This window comes from Ranitomeya variabilis, chromosome 1, assembly GCF_051348905.1.
Source record: "Ranitomeya variabilis isolate aRanVar5 chromosome 1, aRanVar5.hap1, whole genome shotgun sequence".
Taxonomy (NCBI): Eukaryota; Metazoa; Chordata; class Amphibia; order Anura; family Dendrobatidae; genus Ranitomeya; species Ranitomeya variabilis.
In genome coordinates, this window is record NC_135232.1 from 259646132 (window position 1) to 259671925 (window position 25794).

The 25794-nt window shown below is 44.6% G+C and overlaps 1 protein-coding gene across 1 annotated transcript in view; it reads right to left on the bottom strand.

Moving 5' to 3' along the window:
* Nucleotides 1-25794, bottom strand: part of LOC143813666 (catechol O-methyltransferase-like) — a 51307-nt gene that overhangs the window by 19353 nt on the left and 6160 nt on the right. Inside the window, exon 2 of the mRNA XM_077293401.1 lies at nucleotides 21355-21533. Coding sequence (XP_077149516.1) covers nucleotides 21355-21496 — 142 coding nt within the window. The 5' untranslated portion in view covers nucleotides 21497-21533. The remainder of the gene's footprint in view (nucleotides 1-21354; nucleotides 21534-25794) is intronic.

Consider the following 25794-nt stretch of genomic DNA (forward strand, 5'->3'; position numbering starts at 1 on the left):
GATGCTGTGGTGCAGAGGTTGCATCAGATTTGGGGGCAGGTAGTGGACAATTTGAAGTTGTCCCAGGAGAAGACTCAGCTTTTTGCCAACCGCCGGCGTCGGGTTGGTCCTCGGCTTTGTGTTGGGGACTTGGTGTGGTTGTCTTCTCGTTTTGTCCCTATGAGGGTTTCTTCTCCCAAGTTTAAGCCTCGGTTCATCGGCCCGTACAAGATATTGGAGATTCTTAACCCTGTGTCCTTCCGTTTGGACCTCCCTGCATCTTTTTCTATTCATAATGTTTTTCATCGGTCATTATTGCGCAGGTATGAGGTACCGGTTGTGCCTTCCGTTGAGCCTCCTGCTCCGGTGTTGGTTGAGGGCGAGTTGGAGTACGTTGTGGAAAAAATCTTGGACTCCCGTGTTTCCAGACGGAAACTCCAGTATCTGGTCAAATGGAAGGGATACGGTCAGGAGGATAATTCTTGGGTGACTGCCTCTGATGTTCATGCCTCCGATCTGGTCCGTGCCTTTCATAGGGCTCATCCTGATCGCCCTGGTGGTTCTGGTGAGGGTTCGGTGCCCCCTCCTTGAGGGGGGGTACTGTTGTGAAATTGGATTTTGGGCTCCCCCGGTGGCCACTGGTGGAATTGAACTGGTGTGCATCATCCCCTCTGTTCACCTGTTCCCATCAGGATGTGGGAGTCGCTATTTAGCCTTGCTCCTCTGTCACTTCCATGCCGGTCAACATTGTAATCAGAAGCCTTTCTGTGCATGTTCCTGCTGCTAGACAACTTCCAGCTAAGTTGGACTTTAGTCCTTGTTTGTTTTTGCATTTTGTTCCAGTTCACAGCTGTAGTTTCGTTTCTGTGTCTGGAAAGCTCTTGTGATCTGAAATTGCCACTCTGATGTTATGAGTTAATACTAGAGTCTTAAAGTAATTTCAGGATGGTGTTTTGATAGGGTTTTCAGCTGACCATGAAAGTGTCCTTTCTGTCTTCCTGCTATCTAGTAAGCGGACCTCAATTTTGCTAAACCTATTTTCATACTACGTTTGTCATTTCATCTAAAATCACCGCCAATATATGTGGGGGCCTCTGTCTGCCTTTCGGGGAAATTTCTCTAGAGGTGAGCCAGGACTATATTTTCCTCTGCCAGGATTAGTTAGTCCTCCGGCCGGCGCTGGGCGTCTAGGGATAAAACGCAGGCAACGCTACCCGGCTACTGTTAGTTGTGCGGCAGGTTTAGTTCATGGTCTGTTTAGTTTCCATCCTTCCAAGAGCTAGTTCTTATGTTTGCTGGGCTATGTTCTCTTGCCATTGAGAACCATAACAGCTTCCCCATTCCTACAAGTCTGAATGATTCTATGACGCTGGCCATTCAGATTGATCGGCGTTTGCGGGAGCGCAAATCCGCTAATCCTCTGGCGGTGTTGTCTGAACAGACACCGGACTTAATGCAATGTGATAGAATTCAGACTAGAACTGAACGGCAAAATCATAGAAATCAGAATGGGTTGTGTTTTTACTGTGGTGATTCTACACATGTTATATCAGCATGCTCTAATCGTCTAACTAAGTTTGTTAGTCCTGTCGCCATTGGTAACTTGCAGCCTAAATTTATTTTGTCTGTGACTTTAATTTGTTCATTGTCTTCCTACCCTGTTATGGCGTTTGTGGATTCAGGTGCTGCCCTGAGTCTTATGGACTTGTCGTTTGCCAAGCGCTGTGGTTTTGTCCTGGAGCCTTTAGAAAATCCTATTCCTCTTAGAGGAATTGATGCTACGCCATTGGCAGGAAATAAACCGCAGTATTGGACACAAGTGACCATGTGCATGACTCCTGAACATCGGGAGGTGATTTGTTTTCTTGTTCTGCATAAGATGCATGATTTGGTCGTTTTGGGTCTGCCATGGTTACAGGCCCATAATCCAGTTTTGGATTGGAGGGCTATGTCTGTGTCAAGTTGGGGTTGTCAGGGAATTCATTGCGATTCCCCGACGGTGTCTATTGCTTCCTCCACTCCTTCAGAAGTTCCTGAGTATTTGTTTGACTATCAGGATGTATTCAGTGAGTCCAGGTCCAGTGCCCTTCCTCCTCATAGGGACTGTGACTGCGCTATAGATTTGATTCCTGGTAGTAAGTTTCCTAAGGGACGATTATTTAATCTGTCGGTACCTGAGCATGCCGCGATGCGTTCTTATATAAAGGAGTCTTTGGAGAAAGGACATATTCGTCCCTCCTCTTCCCCTCTTCGTGCGGGATTCTTTTTTGTGGCCAAGAAAGACGGGTCTTTGAGACCTTGTATAGACTATCGGCTTCTGAATAAAATCACGGTTAAATTTCAATATCCTTTGCCACTATTGTCGGACTTGTTTGCTCGGATTAAGGGTGCCTGTTGGTTCACCAAGATAGATCTTCGTGGTGCGTACAACCTTGTGCGCATTAAGCAGGGAGATGAATGGAAAACTGCATTTAATACGCCCGAAGGTCATTTTGAGTACTTGGTGATGCCTTTTGGGCTCTCTAATGCCCCTTCAGTGTTTCAGTCCTTTATGCATGACATCTTCCGGAAGTATCTAGATAAATTTGTGATTGTTTATCTGGATGACATTTTAGTTTTTTCTGATGATTGGGATTCTCATGTAAAGCAGGTCAGGATGGTGTTTCAGGCTTTGCGCGATAATGCTTTGTTTGTGAAGGGCTCAAAGTGTCTCTTTGGAGTGCAGAAGGTTTCCTTTTTGGGTTTTATTTTTTCCCCTTCTGCTGTGGAGATGGACCCAGTCAAGGTCCGAGCTATTCATGATTGGACTCAACCCACTTCTGTTAAGAGTCTTCAGAAGTTTTTGGGTTTTGCTAATTTCTACCATCGTTTTATTGCTAACTTTTCTAGCGTTGTTAAACCTCTGACGGATATGACCAAGAAAGGTTCTGATGTTGCTAATTGGGCTCCTGCGGCCGTGGAGGCCTTCCGGGAACTGAAGTGCCGGTTTACTTCGGCGCCTGTTTTGTGCCAGCCTGATGTCTCACTTCCCTTTCAGGTTGAAGTAGACGCTTCTGAGATCGGTGCAGGGGCTGTTTTGTCGCAGAGAGGCTCTGGTTGCTCTGTGATGAGACCATGTGCTTTCTTTTCCAGGAAGTTTTCGCCTGCTGAGCGGAACTATGATGTTGGTAATCGGGAGTTGTTGGCCATGAAGTGGGCATTTGAGGAGTGGCGTCATTGGCTCGAGGGAGCTAAGCATCGTGTGGTGGTCTTGACTGATCACAAAAATCTGATGTATCTCGAGTCTGCTAAACGCCTGAACCCTAGACAGGCTCGTTGGTCATTGTTTTTCTCCCTTTTTGACTTTGTGGTCTCATACCTGCCTGGTTCGAAAAATGTGAAGGCTGATGCTCTCTCTAGGAGCTTTGTGCCTGACTCTCCTGGAGTCTCAGAGCCGGCTGGTATTCTTAAAGAGGGAGTAATCTTGTCGGCCATTTCTCCTGATTTGCGACGTGTGTTGCAGAGATTTCAGGCTGGTAGACCTGACCCTTGTCCACCTGACAGACTGTTTGTTCCTGATAAATGGACCAGCAGAGTTATTTCCGAGGTTCATTCCTCGGTGTTGGCAGGGCATCCTGGGATTTTTGGTACCAGAGATTTGGTGGCTAGGTCCTTTTGGTGGCCTTCCTTGTCACGGGATGTGCGTTCTTTTGTGCAGTCCTGTGGGACTTGTGCTCGGGCTAAGCCTTGCTGTTCTTGTGCCTGCGGGTTGCTTTTGCCCTTGCCCGTCCTGAAGAGGCCTTGGACACACATTTCCATGGATTTCATTTCAGATCTTCCGGTGTCTCAGGGAATGTCTGTCATCTGGGTGGTGTGTGATCGTTTTTCCAAGATGGTCCATTTGGTGCCCTTGCCTAAGTTGCCGTCCTCTTCCGATCTGGTTCCTTTGTTTTTTCAGAATGTGGTTCGTTTGCACGGCATTCCTGAGAATATCGTGTCTGACAGAGGATCCCAGTTTGTGTCCAGATTCTGGCGATCTTTTTGTGCTAAGATGGGCATTGATCTGTCGTTCTCGTCTGCCTTTCATCCTCAGACTAATGGCCAAACGGAGCGAACTAATCAGACGCTGGAGGCTTATTTGAGATGTTTTGTTTCTGCGGATCAGGATGATTGGGTGACCTTTTTGCCATTGGCTGAGTTTGCCCTCAATAATCGGGCTAGTTCCACTACTTTGGTTTCTCCATTTTTCTGCAACTCTGGTTTTCATCCTCGTTTCTCCTCAGGTCATGTTGAGCCTTCTGACTGTCCTGGGGTGGATTCTGTGGTTGATAGGTTGCAGCGGACTTGGAATCATGTGGTGGACAACTTGAATTTGTCACAGGAGAAGGCTCAGCGTTTTGCCAACCGCCGCCGCGGTGTGGGTCCCCGACTTCGTGTTGGGGATTTGGTTTGGTTGTCTTCTCGGTATGTCCCTCTGAAGGTTTCCTCTCCTAAGTTTAAGCCTCGCTTTATTGGTCCTTATAGAATATTGGAGGTCCTTAATCCGGTGTCTTTTCATTTGGATCTTCCTGTGTCGTTTGCCATTCACAATGTGTTCCATAGGTCTTTGTTGCGGTGGTACATTGTGCCTGTGGTTCCTGCTGTTGACCCTCCTGCTCCGGTCTTGGTTGAGGGCGAGTTGGAGTACGTGGTGGAGAAGATCTTAGATTCTCGTCTCTCTGGTCAAATGGAAGGGCTATGGTCAGGAGGATAATTCCTGGGTGGTCGCTTCTGATGTTCATGCGGCCGATTTGGTTCGTGCCTTTCACGCTGCCCATCCTGATCGCCCTGGTGGTCGTATTGAGGGTTCGGTGACCCCTCCTTAAAGGGGGGGTACTGTTGTGAACTATACTTTTTGGCTCCCTCTTGTGGTCACTAGCGGTATGGCCTTGGATTGTCTTTCCCCAGGTTGGTAGTCACCTGGTTCGTTAGACCCTGGGTGTTCCTATTTAAACTTCCTGGATTCTTAGTCCATTGCCTGGCATTAATGTAATCAGTCCTTGTCTGGTTGCTCCTGTCTACTGGTCCTGATTTTTTCAAGATAAGCTAAGTCCTGCTTCCTTATTTTTGTTCATTTGTATTGTTTTGTTTTTTGTCCAGCTTGTTCATAATGTGATTCCTGATTTTGCTGGAAGCTCTAAGGGGGCTGATATTCTCCCCCCACACCGTTAGTTGGTGCGGGGGTTCTTGGATATTCAGCGTGGATATTTTTGTAGGGTTTTTCGCTGACCGCATAAGTCCGCTTTCTATATTTCTGCTATTATATAGTGGGCCTCTCTTTGCTGAATCTAGTTCATACTTACGTTTGTCCTTTCTTCTTACCTCACCATTATTATTTGTTGGGGGCGTATCTTTACTTTGGGGTACCTTTCTCTTGAAGCAAGTGAGGTCTGATTTTCTCTGAAAGGGTTAGTTAGTTCTCCGGCTGGCGCGAGACGTCTAGAACCAACGTAGGTACGTTCCCCGGCTGCTATTAGTTGTGGGTTAGGATCAGGTATGCGGTCAGCTCAGTTACCACCTCCCTATGAGCTGTTTTTTTATGTTTGCAGACTTTGCTGAAAACCCTGAGATCCTCTACCATTGGGATCATAACAGGCTACATCCAACAGATAGTGTTTGTGAGGCTTCTTTCACACTAGCTTCGGCCCGACGTGCGTTGTGAAAGTAATGCCCGACGTGTAATGTCCGGGGAGGAGGGGGTGGATTTTCGGCCACGCATGCGGGGTCAAAAATGGCGGACATGACACGTAAAAAAAATTACATGTAATTTTTTTGTGCCGACGGTTCGCCAAAACACGACGCAACCGTCGCACGACTGTTGCGACGTGTGGCTATACGTCACAATGCGTCGCTAATGAAAGCCTATGGGTAAAAAACGCATCCTGCAGACAACTTTGCAGGATGCGTTTTTTCTCATAAACGACGTATTACAAACTACGCTAGTGTGAAAGTAGCCTAAGAGGTAGAGGGAGATGACCATATTGCAACCTTACAGATTTGCTCTATGGAAAAATCTAAATTTCTCCGCCCAGGTTTCTACCGCTCTTGTAGAGTGAGCTTTTAATTCCTTCGGGATGACATTCCCACTCCACGAATAGTCTAGCGAGATTGCCTCCCTTATCCATCTTGCCAATGTGCCTTTTAAGCCCTTGAGCCCTTTTTTAGGCTCGTGAAAACACAAATAGAGACCTATCCTTCCTACAACCCTGAGTGGCCGATAGGTAGTGAACCTGACACCTTGTTACCTCTAATGTATGAACATTTTCTACCCTGGTATTTTTGGGGTTGGAGCAAAAGGATGGAGGACTACTTCCTAGGATCTATAGAAATGTGACGCCACCTTAGGTAGATCGTGTCATTATTAAACCAGACCCAGCCTATTCTCTACAATTTGAGTAAAGAGGGAGCCTGTAGACCAGGCCGGAATATAGCTCACCCTGTGGGCTGCTGTTAATGCCACTGGAAGAACTATTTTAAAAAATAAAATCTTAAGGGATGGGGGAATTAGTTAAGGCTAATAGCAGTAAATTTAAATCCCAAGGTGGCAATCTCTGGTTAACAATGAGAGTAAATCTAGCAGAGGCTTGATCCATTTTTGGATTCGTGGCAGCTCTGGTTCCATTAGAATTTAAATTAAGCTTTTTTCCTTTCAGACCAGTGGAGGGTCAATGTCAGTTTCCCCTGCTGGCAGCCGGCAAAGTTGCTAGATCAGCTGATGTGATCCTTTAAAGATGCATCAGCTGACTGTCGGTGATAAAGCGATCTACAGTGACCAAGCCTGGAGTAAGGCGCTCGCCGTCTGCTGTGGTTTATATGCTGGTTTTGTGATTTTGTGATCCTGGTGCCTTTATTCTGCTGTGCGGTGCTTTGCAGCAGAGGACATTAAGTTGTGTTATTACCCCATCAGTCCTGTGTTTGTCACTGTCCCCTGTGTTCTACTATCTGCAGTGGTGAGGCTAGCGCCCTTGCCAGCCAGTGCACTAGCCAGGGCAGTGCGAGGTGACGGCGAGGGACGAGGTTCCTGACGGCAGTGGGGTGGAAAGGACCGACTTATGGTGTTAGGGGAGTGCAGGGTCAGGCTCAGGCTTGAGCAGGAGGTGACCATTCCTCATTTCCCCTTTACCATCCCATCCTGTGTCGTGCCGTCCGCCGACCCCCCCCCCCCCCCCCGTTGGGTCGCTCTATATCTATCTATCTATCTATATACACACACACAAAAAAAAAGAGCAAAAGAAGGCAGCAATCCAAGTGCTTGAAAAAGGCTCAGCGTGAGCCGAAACGTCGCACAGAGATGTGGGATGAATAAATTTCACTTTTTTCACCCTGAAAAGAACTTGGAGTGCTGCCTTCTTTTGCTCTTTTTTGTATACATATTGGGTGGAGGAGTGGACCACTCGACCCAGGAGGCCAGGCACCCACCGGCGAGCATTGTGCTGTTCCAATTTTACTATATATATATATATATATATATATATATATATATATACAGTTAGGTCCATATATATTTGGACAGAGACAACATTTTTCTAATTTTGGTTATAGTCTTTACCACAATGATTTTTAAACAAAACAATTCAGATGCAGTTGAAGTTCAGACTTTCAGCTTTCATTTGAGGGTATCCACATTAAAATTGGATGAAGGGTTTAGGAGTTTCAGCTCCTTAACATGTGCCACCCTCTTTTTAAAGGGACCAAAAGTAATTGGACAGATTCAATAATTTTAAATAAAATGTTCATTTTTAGTACTTGGTTGAAAACCCTTTGTTGGCAATGACTGCCTGAAGTCTTGAACTCATGGACATCACCAGACGCTGTGTTTCCTCCTTTTTGATGCTCGCCAGGCCTTCACTGCGGTGGTTTTCAGTTGCTGTTTGTTTGTGGGCCTTTCTGTCTGAAGTTTAGTCTTTAACAAGTGAAATCCATGCTCAATTGGGTTGAGATCAGGTGACTGACTTGGCCATTCAAGAATATTCCACTTCTTTGCTTTAATAAACTCCTGGGTTGCTTTGGCTTCATGTTTTGGGTCATTGTCCATCTGTAGTATGAAACGACGACCAATCAGTTTGGCTGCATTTGGCTGGATCTGAGCACACAGTATGGCTCTGAACACCTGAGAATTCATTCGGATGCATCTGTCCTGTGTAACATCATCAATAAATACTAGTGACCCAGTACCACTGGCAGCCATGCATGCCCAAGCCATCACACTGCCTCCGCCGTGTTTTACAGATGATGTGGTATGCTTTGGATCATGAGCTGTTCCACGCCTTCACCATACTTTTCTCTTTCCATCATTCTGGTAGAGGTTGATCTTGGTTTCATCTGTCCAAAGAATGTTCTTCCAGAACTGTGCTGGCTTTTTTAGCTGTTTTTAGCAAAGTCCAGTCTAGCCTTTTTATTCTTGATGCTTATGAGTGGCTTGCACCGTGCAGTGAACCCTCTGTAGTTACTTTCATGCAGTCTTCTCTTTATGGTAGATTTGGATATTGATACGCCTACCTCGTGGAGAGTGATGTTCACTTGGTTGGCTGTTGTGATGGGGTTTCTCTTCACCATGGAGATTATTCTGCGATCATCCACCACTGTTGTCTTCCATAGGCGCCCAGGTCTTTTTGCATTGATGAGTTAACCAGTGCTTTCTTTCTTTGTCAGGATATACCAAACTGTAGATTATGCCACTTCTAATATTGTAGCAATTTCTTGGATGGGTTTTTTCTGTTTTCGCAGCTTAAGGTTGGCTTGTTTCACCTGCATGGAGAGCTCCTTTGATCGCATGTTTACTTCACAACAAAACCTTCCAAATGCAAGCACCACACCTCAAATCAACTCCAGGCCTTTTATCTGCTTAATTGAGAATGACATAACGAAGGGATTGCCCACATCTGTCCATGAAATAGCCTTGGAGTCAATTGTCCAATTACTTTTGGTCCCTTTAAAAACAGGGTGGCACATGTTAAGGAGCTGAAACTCCTAAACCCTTCATCCAATTTTAATGTGGATACCCTCAAATGAAAGCTGAAAGTCTGAACTTCAACTGCATCTAAATTGTTTTGTTTAAAATTCATTGTGGTAATGTCTATAACCAAAATTAGAAAAATGTTGTCTCTGTCCAAATATATATGGACCTAACTGTATATACACTCACCGGCCACTTTATTAGGTACACCATGCTAGTAACGGGTTGGACCCCCTTTTGCCTTCAGAACTGCCTCAATTCTTCGTGGCATAGATTCAACAAGGTGCTGGAAGCATTCCTCAGAGATTTTGGTCCATATTGACATGATGGCATCACACAGTTGCCGCAGATTTGTCGGCTGCACATCCCAAAGATGCTCCATACAAGGCAGGATGGATCCATGCTTTCATGTTGTTTACGCCAAATTCTGACCCTACCATCCGAATGTCGCAGCAGAAATCGAGACTCATCAGACCAAGCAACGTTTTTCCAATCTTCTACTGTCCAATTTCGATGAGCTTGTACAAATTGTAGCCTCAGTTTCCTGTTCTTAGCTGAAAGGAGTGGTACCCGGTGTGGTCTTCTGCTGCTGTAGCCCATCTGCCTCAAAGTTCGACGCACTGTGCGTTCAGAGATGCTCTTAGGCCTACCTTGGTTGTAACGGGTGGCGATTTGAGTCACTGTTGCCTTTCTATCAGCTCGAACCAGTCTGCCCATTCTCCTCTGACCTCTGGCATCAACAAGGCATTTCCGCCCACAGAACTGCCGCTCACTGGATTTTTTTTCTTTTTCGGACCATTCTCTGTAAACCCTAGAGATGGTTGTGCGTGAAAATCCCAGTAGATCAGCAGTTTCTGAAATACTCAGACCAGCCCTTCTGGCACCAACAACCATGCCACGTTCAAAGGCACTCAAATCACCTTTCTTCCCCATACTGATGCTCGGTTTGAACTGCAGGAGATTGTCTTGACCATGTCTACATGCCTAAATGCACTGAGTTGCCGCCATGTGATTGGCTGATTAGAAATTAAGTGTTAACAAGAAGTTGGACAGGTGTACCTAATAAAGTGGCCGGTGAGTGTATATATATATATATATATATATATATATATATATATTTTTTTTTTTTTGTGGCACTAATAAATCTAGCCACCCACCGATTGCCCGCTAAATCATAATTATACAGTGCTCCTAATGCAACAACCTGGACTTTTAAAAAGGTGCTAGTAGCAAGGCCCTGTTCTAATCCCTTTTGCAGAATCTCCAGGATGGCTGTAATTGGTGCCCCCTCCTGTACTTTGGCCCCTGAGGTGGACAGGAACTTCATCCAAGTTTTTGTAGAGGCTTCGGTGGCAACAGTCTTTCTACACTGCAGTTGCGTAGAAATCAAGTTAGGAGAAAAACCTCTGTCCTTCAGGAGTGTCCTCTCAAATTCCCAGCTGTCAAGTGTAAATTTGTTGTCTGAGGAGGACACACCGATCCCTGGGAGAAAAGATCAGATCGTAAATCGCTGGGGGCACCCAGGGGTCTGTGATAGACATCATCCTCAGCCAAGAGAACCATGTCCTTCTTGGCCAGAATGGGGCAATCAGAATTACTCTTGTTCTGTCCTCTTTGATTTTTCTTAGGATGGCAGGGATCAGGATAACCAGGGACAGCCTATGATTCCACGGAATCATGAAGGGATCCAGAGACCGAGGGTTCCCCTTGGGATCTATAGAACAAAAACATTTTTACCCTTTTGTTCTGGCTGTTGACTAAAAGATCTATAACTGGAAGGCCCCACATTTCTACAATTTGGTTGAATATGGACTGCTTTAGTACCCATTCTCCCTGTTTTAACTGCGTCCGGCTCAAAAAATCTGTCCTGTAATTTTCTACTCCCTTTATGTGGAGTGCTGACAGACAGGAGATAGTTTTCAGATGGCGGAAATCAGTTGCCTGCTAGGTCCCACCTTGGTGATTCAGATAAGCCATCACCACTTTTCTGAAAACACCCTTGGTGGCCCTGAAGGAAATCAAAGAGTTCTACCAAAGTGTGTCTCACTGCCAACAGTTTTCACTGACTAATTCAGTTGGAGTAATACAAAATTTAACTTTTAATGCTCAAATCTAAAGTTAGTCCTTATTCACCATCTATACGATTCTATTTATTTTCAAATCAATTCAGTGGTGGCAGATTGCAATAGTGAGCGTGGTGCTAGAAAAAATTTTTTTAATGTCCACAGACTTTATTGGATATTTCTAACAAAGGTATATTAAATTATTGATAAGGTTAATGATCCAACGATCTCTTTTAAATTATCATACCAGCCATAGATCAGTTATTTTGATCTTTATTATTATTATTATTAGAAGATGTGTAAAACTGTGTGCAGTATTGATTTGTCCATATGTAATAACCTCTGCCGGAACCTAATAGCCTTGTCAAACTTTTGTGGAAGCTATCAAAAATAGTCAGCCAATCCTTTCACTGCCAACCAGTAGCGTAGCTATCCGGGGGGAAGGGTACAGAGGGGAGCGATTACGCTGGGCCCCATGCTCTGAGGGGGCCCACCTGGAGCTACGCTGCTGTAACTGTATTGATGTGCACGGCACGCCCATACAATTACGTTCTGTGGCAGAGAAAGGAGACTCGATTTCCCTGCACTGCCACCCAGCCGCGATCACCCCCCCCCCCCTGCCCATTATGTCAAGTTCAACTGTCGGCTAGATGTCGATACAGCTGACTGCATTGATGAGAATGGGAGAGTCACGTTCCCTCTCCCATCATCCCCCTCAGCGTCTGACGTCCCTGACGCAGACACTGACAGGGGTGGCAATGACGACACTATTCGGTGTCCGCTGTCTGGAGATGTGTGGACACTCGGAGCAGCGGGGGTACGAGGAGGAGATGTGAGCATTGTAATTTCTTTTTTTTTATGGGGGTGCATTATACTAAGGACTCTGCCTATGGTGGGGTGCATTACACTATACAGGCCTATGGAGGGGTGCATTACACTATACAGGCCTATGAGGATGCATTATAGTATACAGGTCTATGAGGGTGCATTATACAACTGTATATAGAGTCTGCCTATGGGAGTGCAGTATACTACTGTATGTAGAATCTGCCTATGGGGGGTGCATTACACTATACAGGCCTATAGGGGTGCATTCTACTATACACGCCTATGAGGATACATTATACCAGGGCTGCCACTAGGAATTTCGGGGCCCCATACTGGCAACATTTTTGGGGCCCCCTTGAGATTCCACCCAGGCTCCTCCCCAGCTCCGCTTCCACCCTTCGAATTGTCCATCGTCCCACTGCTCTCTCTTGGAAAAACTTCAGCCAGCAGCTTTTGTTTTCGCCAAATGATTTTTTAAGCCACCACCATGACAAGGTAGACTCTTTTGGCCGGGCCCTACTCTACGCTAACCTATTATACATTTGTTAAAATATGCAATACAATTTAGGTATATTTTTAATTTTTAAAATGACCAATAATATCACATACAAGGGACAAATAACACCGCACCATGACCAGACACCATATTACCACTACATGGTGACCTATAATACCACATACAAGGAACAAATACTGTCACACCATGGTTGGACAATATATTACCACCACATAGTGACTAAATAGTACAATACTGATCATTAATAAAAAAACAAAAAACAAACACCACAATACTAATATCACCATAAGTGCCATTATACACAAGAGATCTGTACTTAGTATGCAGTGTCTGTGTACGGGTAACAGTGACATACACATGAGCACTGTATATATTGTACAGGTTATAAAGTGATCTGACATACACAGAAGCTCTGCGTGTAGTGTCAGTGTAAAGGTAATACATTGATTACTGGCAACATTGTACACAGGACCTCTGTATATAGTATACAGTGTATAGTGTCAGTGTACAGGTAACCCACTGACTTACCAGTGATGTCTCTAGGTGAAGTCCTTCATCTTCGCTTTTTATCTTCATCCAGCACAGACTGCCATCACTTCTTCCAGCCAGAGCTCGTCTCTGCATGAAATAACAGTTATCTACAACCCATTACTTAATTTTTTTCCCAACTTCTACACTACACATGAAGAAAAAAGGCTACAGTGTCGCTCTGCATAGTAACAGGACCGCCCCCCTCCCATTTAAAACAGTATCCTCAAAAAAATAAAATAAATACATCATTGCAGTAATAATATCCCTTAACTAGCCCCTATGGTAATATTCCCCATCCTGACCCCCGGGTGTCTCATTCCTGGCTCCAGCCATATGTTCTCCCATCTTGCCCTCATGAGTATCCATTCTGCTCCCATATGAGGTTCCATCCTGCCCCATCTGCCCCATGATCCTGCCCCCAGTGTCTCCATCCTGCCATCGAAACATTGCGGCTTGCCCCTCTAAAAAAAAAATAAATCCTTTCTCCTTACCTGACCACATTCCTGCGGGGTGCATGATATTACAGAAGCCTGTGGTGAGTGCTTTATACCATACAGAGTTTACATATGGGGAGTGCATTATAATATAGGGTCTGCGTATGGAGAGTGCATTATACTATAGAGGACCTATTAATATAGGGGAACTCAGATTATTGTGACTGTCAAAAGGGCACAGATGGCATTATTACTTTCTAGGGGCAAAATGTGTGCACTGTTTTCTAGGTCACTTGCACAGGGCAAGGTTGTTTTACCATCGAGAGAGTGCACAATACCACACAGTAGGTGCAGTAATAGGGACACATACGGCAGCAGGGGCTCAGTATTGTGGTATTAGCAGGACAAGGAGCTTGTGCAGGTTGGGAATAGATGGCGACGGTGCTGAAAATATGAGAAGTGAAATGTCTGTTGTAATCTCTGCAGAGTCCGGCTGGAAGAAGTTGTCATTTCGGTCTGGGTCAGATGGAAAAGATGTGAAAAGTGAACAATTCCATCAGAAAGAACGGCAGCTGTAAGTCACTATATATAAACTACTGTATCTAGCACTGGCCATATGGCAGTAATATCAATGTTAGTCTTTGTATAGAGATTATTTTCTGCAACAGCGCGGTCATCTGCTGAGATTCTCATATATATCAACTATTACGATGTGTCACCCAGTTGTAATCAAGGTTACCTGGTTCTGGGCCCTGTTATGGACCTGGTGGTTAGGAAAACTTGAGATGACCAGATAAGTAAACCAAAAATATCGGACAAGCTCTGGGAATGTGGGAACTGTACTGACCGCAACCCTGATCCTATCAACACACACTATAGGCAGCCGTGGAGCGTTCCTGACTCTGCCTAGACGCCTCTTCACAGCCTGAGAGCTAGCTACCCCTAGAGAGAAAACAAAGTCTCACTTGCCTCAGAGAAAATACCCCAAAGTATAGGAATCCCCCCACAAATAATAACGGTGAGTTAAGGAGAAAACACAAACATAGAAATGAAAACAGGTTTTAGCAAATGAGGCCCGCTAATAACTAAATAGTCAGAAGATAGCAAGGGAACTGTGCGGTCAGTAAAAAATGCTACAAAATATCCACGCAGAGAATACAAAAAGACCCCCACACCGACTCACGATGTGAGGGGCGCAACTCTCCACCCCAGAGCTTCCAGCTAGCAAGAAAAGAACATATAGGCAAGCTGGACTGAATTGATTATGTACTGAGATACATTTTCCAAAAGCAATGAGCAAAAATGAACAGGCATTAACTTAGCTTCTCCAGAAGGAGACAGGTCACAAGAGAAGTCCCAGAGAGATCTGAACCAAGACTGAATACAACGACAGCTGGCAATGAGCAAAGATCCAGGTGGAGTTAAATAGGAACCAGCACAGCAGAAAACGAGGCAGCTGAGCCCAGCTACAGACCAGCCGTATCACTCAAAGCCACCAGAGGGAGCCCACGAGCAGAACTCAACAAAGTACCATTCATGACCAGAGGAGGGAGCCCGAGAACGGAATTCACAACAGGGCCCACTCAGAAGTTTGCCCCCCCGAACCAAAACCCTAGCTACGTCTCTACTGCCATCAGTTCTTTTGTGTTTGAAGAAACCACTTTCTGCTCCCCTGTCCAAACTCCCTGAGCGGTTATGTCCTTTAGATGCATCTTCCACCTTTTTGGCCTATTTGATTTTTTTAAGTTTAAGAGCCATACTAAGCTTGCTAAGGAAGTCATGACTCGTTTCAGCTGATTTTTGCCGTGCTGAATCGAGCTGCCCATCACCAAAAAGTAATCCAGGTAGGGGATAATCAGGATGTCCTGCTCTCAGTTGTGCCATTGCTTCCACAATCAGTTTGCCAAACACCCGAGGAGCTACTGCCAAGCCAAATTGGAGATCTTTGTATTGAAAATATAAAGCAATCAGGATACAGAATTTAGACTGTTTTTATTGACTCCATTTTGAACGTTTGAGTCCTCTGTGATCTGTTCAGTTTTTTCAGATTGGTGAGCGTCCTGAAGGAGTTTTTTTCCACTAGAAACAGCGGGGAGTAAAATCCTTATCTTTTTTCCTGGAGTGGAATCTCCTGGGAGGATGGCTTTGTCTGCTAGGCTTAGTACTTTATGTTCTAGTTGCTCCTTTGGTGAGGACCACAGGGAGTCTCGTCAAAGTTTGGAATGGGGACTGGGAGGAACTCTAATTTTAGGCCTGACTGTATTAAGTACAATATCCAGGCACTGCTGGACATATTTTCTCAGGCTGGGAGGAAGAGGAATAATCTTCCTCCCACATGGGGAAGACCATCTCTTGGAAGGCTTTCTATGGTCATGGGAAGGGCCCCTGAACAGGAAACCTCTGCCTTCGTTTTTCCCCAATCCTCCCAGTTGCTCTGGTCTCTGAGGGGTCTTCTGCGATTAAATAATCTGCTCCGAAAGGACTTCTTATATGTGGGGATACAGAGGTTGAGGAATCTCTTTTTAACCATCACCTGCCTTTTTGATGATGTCATCCAATGTGGGTCCGAACAAAAATTCACCTTCACAGGTAATGGAGCATAATTTAGATTTTGTCTGAAGATCAACCCCCCACCGCCCGGCCAACACTTAAGACAGAGGGCTCTATTGGCTGCATTTGAGAAGGCTGCTAATCTAACTGAATCGGCAGACTCATCTGCCAGGAATGCAGTAGCCCCTGTAATAAGGGAATGAAATCTTATACCTTATCCTCTAGATACCTTGTCCTGGAGCTGTTTTTCTAACTGGTCTAACCAGATCATTAATGACCTAGCCATGAAGGTTGCTGATACAGCTGGCTTCAGTCCTCCACACGGGCTTCCCAGGATCAATCAAGAAAAGGTATCTGCTCTCTTATCTAGGGGATCTTTTAAAACCATGTTCTCAAAGGAAAGGCCAAACTTCTTGGAAGCTTTAGCAATACCTACATCTAGTTTTGAGGCTGTGTTTCAGGATGAGGATACGGGATAGTCAAAAGAATATTTTCTTTTGAAGGATGGGATATAAGATTTTTTTCCCCATTCTCTCTTAATTAGAGACTGTATTTTCTCATTAAAGGGAATGACCAATACTTTTTCTGTCCTAGCCCGCCAAACATTATGTCCCGTATGGACCTTTCTGGACCAGAATCTATCATTACCATTGTGGCTCTAACAGCTTTTGCAAGATGGTTTCTTTCACTTGGAAACAATGGTGCCCTCCCATATCTTCTTCTGACATACAACAGTCCACACAGCCTCCCAAGGAAGCCTACAATGCGAAATGCGCATCAGGGCTTGTGGTGGATGTTCACAGCAGATGTCCCATATGGTTAAGCACTATTTTGCGGCACTTTAGATTCATGTAATCTTTCTCTTTATCGAGGCTATGTGCAATGATGGAGGGAGCATTTGGGAGCAGTGTATAGGATACCAGAATATCAGCAATTCATTTTTGTCTTATAAATTATAAGTACTAGAGTGTACACACTGTTCTATCCCACTCCTTACTATCCACATTGCAGGTCACATGAGAGAACATAGTGTTACGTAGTCCTCTGTAATGACTGATTGCATGTTGTGCCATGTGTTTTTTTTCTGCTGGGCGCGTCCGCCTTGTCATTTACCTTGGCCCATCAATATGTACTGTTTGTCTACATCATTTTATGAGATTTTATTAATAAAGCTTGCAATTTTTTCATATATTTGATTTCTCTTTGCTCTGATTTTCATTATGGGGCATCATACTCTAGTCTTTTTGTAGGATTATAATATACACTGCTCAAAAAAATAAAGGGAACACTAAAATCCCACATTCTAGAAATCACAATGAAATATTCCAGTTGTAAATCTTCATTCATTGCATAGTGGAATGTTTTGAGAACAATAAAACATAAAAATGATCAATGGAAATCACTACTAATATCCCACAGAGGTCTGGAGTTGGAATGATGCTCAAAATCAAAGTGGAAAATGAAGTTACAGGCTGATACAACTTCAGTGGAAATGCCTCAAGACAAGGAAATGATGCTCAGTAGTGTGTGGCCTCCACTTGCCTGTATGATCTCTCTACAACCCTGGGCGTGCTCCTGATGAGGCGGCGGATGATCTCTGAGGGATCTCCTCCCAGACCTGGACTAAAGCATCCGCCAACTCCTGGACAGTTTATGGTGCAAGGTGACATTGGTGGACGGTGCGAGACATTATCTCCCAGATGTGTTCAATCGGATTCAGGTCTGGGGAATGGGCGGGCCAGTCCATAGCTTCAATGCCTTCATCTTGCAGGAACTGCTGACACACTCCAGCCAAATGAGGTCTGGCATTGTCCTGCATTAGGAGGAACCCAGGGCCAACCACACCAGCATATGGTCTCACAAGGGGTCTGAGGATCTCATCTCGGTACCTAATGGCAGACAGGCTACCTCTGGCGAGCACACGGAGGGCTGTGCAGAACTCCAAAGAAATGCCACCCCACACCATTACTAGTCCACTGCCATACCGGTCATGCTGAAGGATGTTGCAGGCAGCAGATCGCTCTCCATGGCGTCTCCAGACTGTCATATGTGCTCAGTGCGAACCGGCTTTCATCTGTGAAGAGCACAGGGCGCCAGTGGCGAATTTGCCAATCCTGGTGTTCTGTGGCAAATGCTAAGCGTCCTGCATGGTGTTGGGCTGTGAGCACAACCCCCATCTGTGGACGTCGGGCACTCAGACCATCCTCATGGAGTTGGTTTCTAACCATTTGTGCAGACACATGCACATTTGTGGTCTGCTGGAGGTCATTGTGCAGGGCTCTGGCAGCGCTCCTCCTGTTCCTCCTTGCACAAAGGCTGAGGTAGCGGTCCTGCTGCAGGGTTGTTGTCTTCCTACGGCCCCTCCACGTCTCCTGGCCTGTCTCCTGATAGCGCCTCCAGCCTCTGGACACTACGCTGACAGACACAGCAAACCTTCTTGCCACAGCTCGCATCGATGTGCCATCCTGGATGAGCTCCACTACCTGAGCCACTTGTGTGGCTTGTACAGTCCGTCTCATGCTACCATGAGTGTGAAAGCACAACCAACATTCAAAAGTGACCAAAACATCAGCCAGAAAGCATTGGTACTGAGATGTGGTCTGTGGTCCCCACCTGCAGAACCACTTCTTTATTGTGTGTCTTGAAAATTGTCAATAATTTCCATATGTTGTCTATTCCATTTGCACAACAGTATGTGAAATTGATTGTCAAACAGTGTTGCTTCCTAAGTGGACAATTTGATTTCACAGAAGTTTGATTTACTTTATTTTTTTTGAGCAGTGTATATATGAAGAGGAAATATCTGATGAACCAGTATTCCCTGTTCTTCTGAACTACTTTTCCCAGATTCAGGACACCATTTTCTGGACTTTTTTTACGGTTATTTATTTATTTTTTATCAATACCCTCTTGGGACAGGGATTTAAAGGCGTTCTTGACCTCAGTTTTGATTATGGATCTTAGTTAGGAAACCTAAAATTTTGCCTTCGCACAAAGCATCTGCTCTATGCATGATTGACAGAGTTTTTTCACCCAGGTAATGGGCAATTCTATGTTTCAGAGTGCACAACTGTGTGTTTAGTCTTAATCTTAGCTAGTACTTTCCTCCCTAAATAAATGAGAAGAAAGGGGACCCCAATTACAAAGTGAACTTTCACGAAGATCACTTACCAATCAGACACATTCATGGGTACTGGTTAAGGTGGAGGGATAATATTCACTGATAAATCTCCAGCCTCCAGAGGAGATCTGTCCACCCCACTGGAGCCTTTGCTGTAGATCTACTGCCATAACGTCCACTTCCACCACTGAAACGTTCATGATGACGGGACTATTCTTCGCTCTTCCCCATGTTCTGCTGCCTCTGCCATTGTCGCTGCTGCCGTGGAGTCTAGTTGCTCTTTTGGCTCCATGGTTACCTCCATACTTAGAGGGGACCGCTAGAAGCTGCTCAGAATGCTATTCCAGCGATATCACCGCCTTTTTAAGGCAAGCAGCCTCCAAAGTGTCCTCTCAGCATTTTTCCGGCTTCATGTAAGCGTAAGAAAACTTGGCTTGAGTTGAAGATCATGGGTCCTCCAGCAAGACAATGACCTAAAGCACACATCCAAAAGTACACAGGAATGATTGAAAAAGGAAAAATTGATTGTTTTAGATGTCCAGCAATAAGTCCTGACCGCAATCCTATTACAAAAATATTTTGGGTGAGCTGAAATCTGCCATTGGAAAAAAGAACCCTGCAAACATTCAAGAGCTTGAACAAACCACAAAGAAAGAGTGGGAGAAAATACCAGCTGAGAAGTGCAAGAAGCTTATAGAGGTCTACAAGAAACCTTTGCAGGAGGTCATCAATGCCAAAGGGTGTGCAACCAAATATTAATTAGGGGCGCCTTTATTGCTGCACATGGTGTTTATTCGGTTTCTTCTTTGAAACTGCAACATGTAAGTTGAAAAAATTTAAAAATCCAAGGATATAAATTTGGTATATTTACATTTATTTCTGAAGATATTGTACAGTCTATGAAAAAAATGAAGGGGTGCCTAGAATGGTGACCAACACTATTATACTTTCCTCCGATTGTTCCACTCCTCCTGGTTTTGGCTTACAAATACTGATGTAAAATACTGAGTGTGTGAACATGGCCTAAAATCCAAGTTGCTTTTGCTGTACAACCCTCCAATTAAAGCTGCAGCTGAACTCAAAACACATTTTTTTTTTATCATGCAATGAAATGGAAAGTAAGTACAGCAGCATTATTGGGTCTAATATATGCAGATTCTATAGTTAAATCTGGTGTCAGATCCACTTTAAATGGTAATAATAGATGTTCAATACAAAAGTTATCCTTAGATTTAATAAAATTGCCATTAATCGCATGACGCATCTATTGAATATATTCAATTACAAATGTATTAGCCAAAAAAAAAAAGCAATACCATAGTCAAAATTGTGTAAATACAAAAAAAGAAACAAGGATGATTTATAAGATAGTGTGATGAAAATTTAATGTTGGAAGTTCTGTAGAAATCATTAAGGTTAGAGTACGATCACATGAACGCATCTTCCATCCTTTAAAAAAAATGGACCTCACAACTCTCGGATCAATGGTAGCCGGTGAACAGAAGTTACTTTTCACACAGATGGCAGGTCTGTGTGAAAAAAAAAAAAAATTCAGCATGCTCCACTGGCTGCTCCTTTTTGTTACTTGGAGCCAGTCATGTCCGCTATTTGCAGACGTGGACAGTCTGAAAATTTTGCAGCCATGTGAACTTAGCCTTAGTGACACCTGGCTTATGATGGCCATTGGAAGGTCTAATGGCCTGGTGCAGAGTATTTGAATATGAACACATTTGGTGATCCAAGCATGGCTCTGGTTTCTCGTATCTGTGTTTGTTTTCTCCCAGGAGCAAGTTTGGTGCTTCATGGAGACACTATATGCTAGAGTCCTGTGTAGAGCTATTCTGTGAAATTACAGTGAGTACGAGACCTAAGGGGAAAGTTGGGCAAGCAGAATCACAGAATATGATTTCATAGCAACTCATGTGCACACAGTAGTAGAATTCACAATCGCTGTATATTGTGTGGGATTTAAGCTCTGCTCACACCTGTGTTATGACTTCTGTTCATATAATACCGTAATGCATGACAGACATTAGTGGCTCCCGAGTGACCCCATAGACCCATGAGGTCTGTTAGGTTTCACCAAGATGTCCATAATTTTCAAGAGAAAAATGCCACTATTTGCAGCAGAATTTTCTTCCATAAAAATTTAGAAAATTTGCAACAAAGATCTCTAACGGAGCCTCTGATGCAGGTGACCAGAGCCTTCTACTGCAGTGAAATACAATAGCAAAGCAAGTGGTGCTTTGCCAACCTGATTTTTATTGTCAACAGGTAATACATTATATGTTAATCAACCTAAAAGCAAACATTAGAGGAAAACACAGCAGCATCTGCAGTCAATTCTGGGCTGTCACCTTTTTCATCTCCTACATTCATGGCCCATTCTACATCTCTGCAGTATTTATCAATGGTTTCCACTACACTCTGGGGGTCTCCACGCTCTGAATGCTCCTGGACATAGCTCAACATCCTCTGTTCCTTTATGTCTTCTTGCATTGTATAGCAAATAGATTGTAATGTCACCTGAGCAAGTCTACAAACAGAAGAAATGGAGTAACAAAATCACAAATATTTCAGGTTCTTTACTTATACAAATACTTGGGATGTTAAAAAACAAAATGTATTGTCCTAAAAGCAGCAGATTAAAAGGAAGAACAATTTAGTTGTTAAATAGTAGCAACCTTATCCTGAGCTAGTAATTGCACAGCTGCCTTCCCAGCCCCCACACAGATATACAGAGATTACACACACACACACACACACACACACACACACACACACACACACACACACACACACACACACACACACACACACACACACACACACCACACACACACACACACACACACACACACACACACACACACACACACACACACACACGAGCCCCACACTGCCTCTATACACACACACACCACACGAGCCCCACACTGCCTCCATATATGCAACAAGAGCCCCCACACGGCCTCCCTGTATACACACACCACACGAGACCCCACATGGTATAATATATATATATATAATTAGCTGTTGCCAGCCAGCTAATGCTTGGCGCGCTCATTGCTATCTAATTAATGCTGCTGGTGATTAAACTAAAGTAAATAATGACAACATTTAATAGCGCTTACGCAGGTGGTAAATTAACTTAACCCCTTCACGACATGCGCCGTACTAGTACTGCGCTGCCGGCACTGCATTACTGACAGCCGCAGTACTAGTACGGCGGCTCGATCACCGCGGTCTCGCGCTGAGCGCCACGGTGATCGGCTGCGGGTGTCAGCTGTATATGACAGCTGACACCCCGCAGCAATGCCCACGATCGGCGCTATCGCCGATCGCGGGCATTTAACCCCTCTGATACCGCTGTCAATAGTGACAGCGGCATAGAGGGGGATCGCGCAGGGACGGGGGCTCCCTGCGCTCTCCCACCGGAGCAGCGCGACGAGATCGCGCTGCTCCGGTGACCTGGAAGGAGTCCCCGGATCCAAGATGGCCGCGGGACTCCTTCCGGGTCATGAGATGACCCTGCTTGCCGGCGCCTGCTGAGAGCTGCTGAGTGCAGGCGCTGGCAAGCCTCTGTAACGTGCCTCTCAGATCGGTGATCTGACAGAGTGCTGTGCACACTCTCAGATCGCCAATCTGTGATGTCCCCCCCTGGGACAAAGTAAAAAAGTAAAAAAAAAAAAATGTCCACATGTGTAAAAAAAAAGAAAAAAAAATTCCTAAAGAAAAAAAAAAAAAAAATTCCCATAAATACATTTCTTTATCTAAATAAAAAAAAATCACACAATAAAAGTACATGTTTAGTATCGCCGCGTCCGTAACGACCCCACCTATAAAACTATATCACTAGTTAACCCCTTCAGTGAACACCGTAAAAAAAAAAAAAAAACGAGGCAAAAAACAACGCTTTATTCTCATACCGCCAAACAAAAAGTGGAATAACACGCGATCAAAAAGACGGATATAAATAACCATGGTACCGCTGAAAACGTCATCTTGTCCCGCAAAAAAAAGCCGCCATACAGCATCATCAGCAGAAAAATAAAAAAGTTATAGCTCTCAGAATAAAGCGATGCAAAAACAATTATTTTTTCTATAAAATAGTTTTTATTGTGTAAAAGCGCCAAAACATAAAAAAATTACATAAATGAGGTATCGCTGTAATCGTACTGACCCGAAGAATAAAACTGCTTTATCCTTTTTACCAAACGCGGAACGGTATAAACGCCCCCCCTAAAAGAATTTCAGGAATTGCTGGTTTTTGTTCATTCCGCCTCCCAAAAATCGGAATAAAAAGCGATCAAAAAATGTCATGTGCCCGAAAATGTTACCAATAAAAACGTCAACTCGTCCCGCAAAAAACAAGATCTCACATGACTGTGGACCAAAATATGGAAAAATTATAGCTCTCAAAATGTGGCGATGCAAAAACTATTTTTTGCAATAAAAAGCGTCTTTTAGTGTGTGACGGCTGCCAATCATAAAAATCCGCCCAAAAAAACGCTATAAAAGTAAATCAAACCCCCCTTCATCACCCCCTTAGTTAGGGAAAAATAATAAAATTTTAAAAAATATATTTAATTCCATTTTCCCGTTAGGCTACTTTCACACTAGCGTCGGTACGGGGCCGTCGCGCTGCGTTGGCCCGACATACCGACGCATACTGTGCAAGCGCCGCACAACGGGGGGCAGCGGATGCTGTTTTTCCACGCATCCGCTGCCCCATTGTGAGGTGCGGGGAGGTGGGGGCGGAGTTCCAGCCGCGCATGCGCGGTCGGAAATGGTGGACCGTCGGCACAAAAAAAGTTACATGTAACGTTTTTTGCTGCCGGCGGTCCGCCACAACACGACGCAACCGTCGCACGACGGTTGCGATGTGTGTCAATGCGTCGCAATGCGTCGCTAATGTTAGTCTATGGGGAAAAAACGCATACTGCAGATGACTTTGCAGGATGCGTTTTTCGCCAAAACGATGCATTGCGACATATGCAAAAAAATGCTAGTGTGAAAGTAGCGTTAGGGTTAGGGCTAGGGTTGGGGTTAGGGCTAGGGTTAAGGCTGGGGTTAGGGTTGGGGTTAGGGTTTCAGTTAGAATTGGGGAGTTTCCACTGTTTAGGCACATCAGGGGCTCTCCAAACGCGACATGGCGTCCGATCTCAATTCCAGCCAATTCTGCTTTGAAAAACTAAAACAGTGCTCCTTCCCTTCCGAGTTCTCCTGTGCGCCCAAACAGTGGTTCCCCCCAACATATGGGGTATCAGCGTTCTCAGGACAAGTTGGACAACAACTTTTGGGGTCCAATTTGTCCTGTTACCCTTGGGAAAATAAAAACGTGGGGGCTAAAATATAATTTTCGTGGAAAAAAATATATTTTTTATTTTCGCGGCTCTGCGTTATAAACTGTAGTGAAACACTTGGGGGTTCAAAGTTCTCACAACACATCTAGATAAGTTCCCTGGGGGGGTCTAGTTTCCAATATGGGGTCACTTGTGGGGGGTTTCTACTGTTTAGGTACATCAGGGGCTCTGCAAATGCAACATAACACCTGCAGACCAATCCATCTAAGTCTGCATTTCAAACGGCGCTCCTTCCCTTCCGAGCTCTGCCGTGCGCCCAAACAGTGGTTCCCCCCCATATATGGGGTATCAGCGTACTCAGGACAAATTGGACAACAACTTTTGTTGTCCAATTTCTCCTGTTACCCTTGGGAAAATAAAAACGTGGGGGCTAAAATATAATTTTCGTGGAAAAAAAAATATTTTTTATTTTCACAGGTCTGCGTGATAAACTGTAGTGAAACACTTGTTGGTTCAAAGTTCTCACAACACATCTAGATAAGTTCCGTGGGGGGTCTAGTTTCCAATATGGGGTCAATTGTGGGGGGTTTCTACTGTTTAGGTACATCAGGGGCTCTGCAAATGCAACATGACACCTGCAGACCAATCCATCTAAGTCTGCATTTCAAACTGCGCTCCTTCCCTTCCGAGCTCTGCCGTGCGCCCAAACAGTGGTTCCCCCCCATATATGGGGTATCATCGTACTCAGGACAAATTGGACAATAACTTTTGTGGTCCAATTTCTCCTGTTACCCTTGGGGAAAAAAATTGCGGGCTAAAACATCATTTTGTGGAAAGAAAAAATGATTTTTTAATTTTCACAGCACTACATTCTAAACTTTAGTGAAACAATTGGGGGTTAAAAGTGCTCACCACACATCTAGATAAGTTTATTAGGGGGTCTTTCCAAAATGGTGTCACTTGTGGGGGTTTCCACTGTTTAGGCACGTCAGGGGCTCTCCAAACACGACATGGGTTCCGATCTCAATTCCAGCCAATTTTGCATTGAAAAGTCAAATGGCGCTCCTTCCCTTCCGAGCTCTGCCATGCGCCCAAACAGTGGTTTATCCCCATATATGAAGTATCAGCGTACTCAGGACAAATTGCACAACAACTTTTGGGGTCCAATTTATCCTGTTACCCTTGGGAAAATGAAAAATTTGGGGCAAAAAGATAATTTTTTGTGAAAATTAATATGAATTTTTTTACGGCTCTACGTTATAAACTTCTGTGAAGCACTTGGAGGTTCAAAGTGCTCACCACACATCTAGATTAGTTCCTTAGAGGGTCTACTTTCCAAAATGGTGTCACTTGTGGGGGGTTCCACTGTTTTAGGCACATCAGGGGCTCTCCAATCGCGACATGGGTTTTGATCTCAATTCCAGCAAATCTTGCATTGAAAAGTCAAATGGCGCTCCTTCCCTTCCGAGCTCTGCCATGTGCCCAATCAAT